Raw genomic sequence first — 7,618 nt, 5'->3', positions numbered from 1 at the left:
ATTATAAAATATTTAATAAAGAGCAACATCGTCGCTAGTGTTAATATTTCCTATTAAAAATGATTTTTATTTTAATTTTAAAATTAAATTTTTTTCTATAAAAAATAATGGTCTTGCATTTTATTACCTTACGCAAAAAAAAAATAAATGCACTAAGCCAAAAAAAAAATTTAACAATTTTCTTTTAAAAGTTGTTATTTTACTTTAAATGCTTGATATTCCATTACAAAAAGTAGGCAACTTTACTAGTTAACTTAACCAAGAATTCTTCTTTCGGTAAAGAACTTTTCAGAAAATGAAAAAACCGGTCATGATTGTATTTAATTGGTGGTTTTGAAGAGTGTAAATTCTTGAAAATAAAAAACAATTTGGATTTTTTTATTTCATGCTTATCTATACTGAAGAATGTACATTTTCTTTATGGTTCCAGCGCCTAGTAGCTGGGAGTACGCGAGAAGCCACAAAAAGAATGACAAAAAGGCACATTTGCGTTCTAAATGGTTTCTAAGAAATTTCTTATCGCGGCACGTTAAGAAAAAATAAAAAATATGCATAAATGCATAAAAGTAAAAACGATATAAAAGAAATATTTGCAATACAACTTAAAACAATAATAAAAGTATGGCGCAATTTCTCATACACACACATATACACAAATACAGAACTGCAAAGCAATACGTACACATTAACAGATATGGAAGCCAGAGAGTCTATATTCATACATACATATGTACATATGTATGTATATACAGTTAATATACTCATATCAGATATTTGCGAGAAATTGTGTTAACTAATGCACTCAGACGCATAAATAAAATACTAAATAGATAAATTGGAAAAACAATGTGTTCTTTATCAATAAAATACACGACTGATTTCTGACCGCAGTGCAATTAAAGTTGCTGGCTGAAGGGTCGGGTAATTTAATAGAATTAGAATTTTTGACATTTTGAGTTTATTAAAAACTATATTTATCCTAACATATTAATAATAACTCAATAAGATTTATTCTCACTCACCGATTGACGCTTCATGATCGGACATATCCGATAAACTGCACATTGGCGGTTGTATGTCTTTGGTGCCATCATCAGGCTCTTCTTTGATGCGGATATTTGTCTGGAAATAAATAAAATTAAATTATTTTTAAGGAAATTTAGTCGTTATAATAAATGCTACATATTTAAATTTATGCTCCAAATACCGCAGTCGTTGGAACGATGAGCTGTACGAATTATCCGACGCCATTGTCACAGTTCGGCAAATACAGAGACAGCGACTACGCTGGCTAGGTCGTGTCATCCGAATGAATGAAAACACTCCAGCTCTGAGAGTATTCGAAGCAATTCCCGCCGGGGGGAATTAGGGGAAGAGGAAGAGGTTCTCTCCGTTGGAAAGACTATATGATGGGAACTAAAATTGGCGCCAAGCAGCGATATGGAAAAACTACTGGCGCGCTGTTGTAAACTCGACTATAACTGCGTAAGCGATGTCTACGCCAATAAAGAAGAATACACAAAACATTAACCAAAATGTGTTAAGTTCTTCCATAAGAGAAACGGTTTATCCGGAAAGTAATAAAACTGAGTCGATTTAAAAAAATTTAGTGAACAAATCGTTACAATTCTTTAAAAACTTTCAAAATATGCTCTTTCTGCGTCGATGCAGCACGATTTCCAAGCATTGAAGACGCCACGGAAGGCATACTCCGGAAAAGCCTTGCGAGCCAAGGTGCATGCTGCTTAGCTCCCCTCTGTCGTCTCAATATGCTTGTCTTTCATAGTACTTTTCAGGCAAGGAAACAAAAAAGTCTGAGCTGTAGAGCGGCTACGGAAGCGCTGCGATGCCGTCCTTGGTTAAGTAGCTGTTCACAAGAAAGGCATTGTGAGCCGGGGCATTGTCGTGGTGCAACTTCCATTCGGCTACGATGTCTTGTCGGACCCTTGTTTGAGTTTCTTGAGGACTTCCACGGAAAACTTGGCGTTGGCGGTTTGTCCAGGAGGACAAATTCATGGTGGACGAGGCCTTTGATGTGAAAAGAAAACAATGAGCATTGCTTTAACTTTGGCCCGGAGTCACCGAAACCGAGTACACACTGAATTTAATCGCGTACTTCTGCTCTAACAAACGCTGCATTTGCTCCAGGTGCTCAGACACAACTGACCAGCCGTTCGTTAGTTAGCTAGAAACGCCTTTTATCGAATCCTGTCGGTGCGCGCACGTTCCGAAGTACAGCCGCGGCGGAGGAAAATCAGAAAACTTTCCGGACAAACCCATGCTATCGCTTCGTCATCAAAGCGGCGATTTTCAAGTACTATTTATTTATAGCAGATTATAGAGCATACGAGCTAAAGCAAAACGATCAGAGAAGATTTCAGAGCGATTCGACTTTGATTTTAACCGAACTAACTCATGACAGTTGCTTGTTCGATTCACCGCACTCGAAATTTTAGCAAAGCAGAGACAGCTACGTATGTATGTACATATATACTATAAACAAGTCACTATGTATATCAAGGCAATTTTAATTTTCATTTTAGATTAGCGCTAAACGACGTATTAAAAGCCTAAAACAATTAGGGTAAATATTCTAAATTTTCTTTTAATTTGAAAAATAATGCCTCCGAAATTATTATAAGTATTTATAATGGCAAATAAAAACAACGCCAACAACGCTATTAAAAACACAATCTACACACGCACAAACATTTATAATTATAAACAAACAAATAAAATATATGAGGCACTGCACACAACGGTAGTCATTGCCACTGCTGCTGCCATTAAAACGTCGATTAAGTGCAATTAAAACGAGAGCTAACCACTACGTGACCACACATTTTATTACCACGCTACAAATCTGACAGCCCCCGGCGTGGCAATGGGAAACAAGCGTGCAATTACAGCACTACAAATGCACTTACATATGTATGTGTAGATGAGGAGATGGGATGTAGAGTTGATGTACACCCTAGTGATGATAATGGGCCATATAGGCTAATCTCAATGATCAATTAAATTGTCTCTCTGTCTATTTATAAACAAGACACTTTTACCCAATTTATTATATTGCATTATAAACAGCATTTATGAAAGATGCGTTATACGCACACACATATACACACACTTATACGTATTTTATAGCTGTCGCGCATGATTTTGGGTGAGTATTTAGCGACTTATGCCTCTTTGGCAACAAACATACGGTACATATGTGTGTATGCACTCGTGTGTATGCGACCACCAAACGCCTCGTTAACCGAAACATACATACATACATATTTTTATATTAAAAGAGTGCAGTGATGACACTGTGGCTGTAGAAACTTGGGACCCAATGAACATTTTGACTTGATCTAGACTATATTGTATTGGCGGGTTCTTTTAGTTGGTGTTTATGGAGTTGTACTCCCTATACATATTATATATGCATATACATATGTATGTGTGTATAAAAGCATCATAGTGATAATTGTTCGCACTCGCTTTTATTTTATTTATTTTGCTTTTTTTGTTATTGTTATGCGTGACATTTCTTACTGTCTGAGGGAAGAAGAAGCATACGAATGCCCCTATACTACTTGACTCCGAACACTAAATCCAATTGTGCATTTGACTTGAATTGCTTCGACGCACAGTATGCTGAAAAAGTATAAATCCACATACAATAGAACGAAGAAATATTTTTATTCCACAGAAGAATAAAAGATACTTTGATATTAAAGGGTACTTCCTATCAAAAATATATTATACATATTTCACAATGTATTCAGACACTTGAGAATCTAGAAACTGATTGATTTCGACTTTTTTGAACTACTTATAATAGCAGTGGCTCAACAGAACAATGGCTCTATTCTATATCCAGTGTAAGTAGTATTTGTAAAGAACATAGGTAAAAACATTATCTTCTACTTCTTATAAAATAAAGGCTACTAAAAGATCTTTATCTCGGTTTTAGTCGCCAGTTTGTATGACAGCTACGGACATACATATATGATATAGTAATCTCAACAATTTGTTCGAAGATTGTACCATTATGTTAATCAATAACCCATGACAAATATCAAGAAATTATTTTAGCAAATAATAAAAGAAGAATTTTCCCTACAGGAACTTAAATAAAATCGATCAGTTTGTATGGCAACTATGTGCTATAGTGGTTCGATATCGGCGAGATGTAAAAAAAGGTACTTGCCATAAGTCCTTGGAGATTCAACTAAAGTCAATCGGACAAAGTTTTATGAATAGATAATCCTGGGTCTGATCGAAGGATTTTTTTTTTTTAATTAACAAAATGGCTGCCTGAGAAAATTTTTTTTTAAATTTTTGGGAAAAAATCAAAAGTTAATTGGTCTTAAAAAACCGAAATTTTTGAAAAAATAAAAATCCCTCGATAAGGTGCGAGTTTATTATGTAGTATGCTGTATAAATTTCATTAAAATCTACTGAGCTGTTTTCGAGTTACAGTTGTCACCAGTTCAAAAAACAAAGTTTTGAGAAAAACGCGTCTAAAGTTTCACACTAGCGCTTTGAAGTGCCCGAGCTCTCTTTGTTATTTGTCGATGTCGAATAACTCAAAAACTAATTATCGGATCAAATTGAAATTTTCAGAGAATATTTTTAAAATATTACCCTCAACGAAAATGCAAAAATTAATTTTTTGAAAACTTTGACTATCTCTAACCATGAGGTATGTACATATATCGTTTAGTGTATAGACAAATATTTTCGGAATTTTTTGATGACATCTGTCGGAGAAATGCCTGGGTGAATGTGATGCGTTTTTTCATTGGCGGACACGATTTCTCATGTTTGGATCATCTGAAACACAAAACCCCAATTTATTCTTAAAAAGTACGTGAATGGTTATCCTCCTTAATAGAAATCATGAAAATGTTAATTAATGAAAAAGTAATAAATTTTTTTTTTTTTTTAATTTTGTTTCATTTTTTGTTTTTACACAAATTTTATAATAACATTGTCAATTATATTTTATATACGTAAATGAAGGCGAAATTTCGGGAGTAACCGCGTAAGTGTTGTCTACGCCAATAAAGAAGAAGAACGTGAAATCATTATTTTTAAGACGTTTACAATTTTCAACACAATATAATTACTTACAAATCGGTTTATTTTCAGCAAAAAAAAGCAAATAATATAAAATAATCGATAATGAATAACTAAAAAATATTTATTACTACTTTGCTCTAATATTAATTGACGTGACCACACTGTACCATCATCAAGAGGGCAGCGAGAAAGCCATGAAGTTCGCCAATGTTCTTTTTGTTTGTGTAATAATGTACTCGTACAGTTTTTGTTACGAGTATGATAGCGAAGGTCACAATGTCAAGTGAATATTTCACAAATACTACAATCAAATTTATAACAAGTTTGATAACAACAAATAAGCTTCTAACGAAATGGCTAAAAATAATAAAAAGAGAATTGAAGTAAGGTTCTGAGGAGGAGATGTGTGCCTTACATTAAAAGTTTTGGTAATTTAAAGTGAAAGATCGGCAGATCGGTTGACATAATTTAATGTGATTATAATCGTTTTTGTTTATTTTTAGAAATATTTTTGCTTCTAGGCATGTATGTATATTATCTTTAGGCGAAGTACTCAAATGTCTACAAATTACAATTTTCCAAAAAAAAAGCGATAAGAACAAAAGCTTCATGTATTTTTATTTGTTACAAGTCGAATATATAAGAGTGGTCTAACCGAAATTTCATTGACGTAAATAACACTGTTTACTAAAAAACTGAATAAAAAATATAAAGCATAAATATATATTTTTATATTTAAAAAAATTTATAATTTTAATATATGCAAAAAAAAAACATTAACACATTTAATTTTACTTTTACGGTAGTATTTAATTTAACAAATTGGTGGCAACTCTATATCGAAATACATTTGAAATTCCCTAACTCGAATCAGCATAATCCACAAAACACCTCGAGTTAGAGAAAGTTCTAGTTGTGTTTTTATGAAATTTGACTTTTATTTCAAGAGTGCGAGCTATGGATAACTTCGACTAGTACAAGGTTATCCATTACAAGGTTCCCTACTTTTTTCAAGAAAAAGCACAGAAGTTTCTTGGTAATGGTGTTAAACCACAACTTCTTGAAAGCCTTTCAATGCCAATACTTCTTGAAATAATCGAATCTCCAAACTTTTCTCGCAATAATTCGATTGCTTCCATTGTCAGTAATGCTGTCACCAGCTTCATTTCGAAAGAAGTACGCACCGATGATTCCACCACACTAAAAAGAACATCAAACTTTCAACTTAAGAGAATGTACAAATGGTTGTTCATGAAGAGTTTGTGGATTTTCTTCGCACCAGAGTCAACAGTTTTTTTATTTACAGCACCACTCAAATGATAGAGAGCCACATCGGAAATGATTTTAAAAAGAATTCGGTATCGTCTTCAAGTCGTTCCAAGGCAAAATCACAAATTCACAATGTTTACGCTGATCTACATAATGGCTTCAGTTCTTGAGTAAGAACAATTTTATACAGATTCAAGCCTAAATTCTTTCTCAAAATCGGTCAGGTTGTAAATACAGTTAGGAATCCCTACTGAAACGCAAAGAATGTAACCCAAGGTGTTAAAAAATTACCTTAAAAACATCGCGTGCACTGCGCGACTATTGATTATAGAACACTATAATGTACTACAAATTAGCAGAACATAATATAATTAATCAATGTCAAGAAATAAAGTAGATCGAGGTTCAGTGCTGCAGTTGGCTAATGCGTGAATTGAATATAAATCTTTATGTATAAAAAGTACGTGTCACGTTGTTTGTCCGTGATGGACTCCTAAACCACTGAGCCGAATTTAGTAAAATTTAGCACACTGTGTCCAGTTCAAACCAACTTAGAAGATAGAATAGTAAAAACCATTCATAAATGAAAAATACTGTGAAAGCTCTATTAAATGGACACTCTATTAAGCGGACAACAATATTAATCAGACGGAAAGGCTGATAACCAGACATTGAGAAAGCAGCCATAAATGCGTTATTTTTTTTCAAAGAAATGTTTTCTATGAACATATTCAAAATTAAACCTCAAGCACAATCCCTTCGATTCCTATACCGATAAAAACGTTTTCGCCTTTATTCATAAATAAAATTTTAACTGTATTGAATAGTTTATTATATGAAAAATAGTATAATATGTATACTACAGCAACGCGTGGCTGGATCCACTTGTAACATAAAAAATTCGACGATCACATCCTATCATTTATATGAATTCCTTTTCTCACAAGTGGGATGGAAATTGGAGTGATCTGGGAGTTATTATAGCTACATACATACGAGGTGTGTTCAAGACCTATCGCGAAGTTTGAATTATCACCGGTTACGTATATTCGAATTTCGAATTTTTTTTGCGTTATGTTGGTACTCATGTGTCTCACTTTTGCCGACAAGCTAGGCCATTTTGAATGTTCATTTAATTGTTGACAGCTGCTTTGCTTGCACSTGTTTTGGATCGTCTTCGATTTTTACCTATTCAAAAAAATGGATCAAAGAACCTGTATCAAATTTTGTGTAAAAAACGAAATTAAGTGCGCGGATGCATTCCGAATGTTGA

General features: G+C 33.5%; 1 protein-coding gene across 1 annotated transcript in view; it reads right to left on the bottom strand.

Annotated features, from left to right (window-relative positions):
- LOC108977675 (probable basic-leucine zipper transcription factor E) overlaps positions 1 to 7,618 on the bottom strand; it is a 46,659-nt gene that overhangs the window by 3,154 nt on the left and 35,887 nt on the right. Inside the window, exon 3 of the mRNA XM_018947490.1 lies at positions 1,023 to 1,122. Within this exon, the coding sequence (XP_018803035.1) occupies positions 1,023 to 1,122 (100 nt within the window). The remainder of the gene's footprint in view (positions 1 to 1,022; positions 1,123 to 7,618) is intronic.

Source organism: Bactrocera latifrons, unplaced genomic scaffold, assembly GCF_001853355.1.
Source record: "Bactrocera latifrons isolate USDA-ARS-PBARC rearing strain unplaced genomic scaffold, ASM185335v1 scaffold_94, whole genome shotgun sequence".
Lineage (NCBI taxonomy): Eukaryota > Metazoa > Arthropoda > Insecta > Diptera > Tephritidae > Bactrocera > Bactrocera latifrons.
Note: the sequence above shows the minus strand (reverse complement) of the source record. Positions and strands in the feature narration are given on the sequence as shown.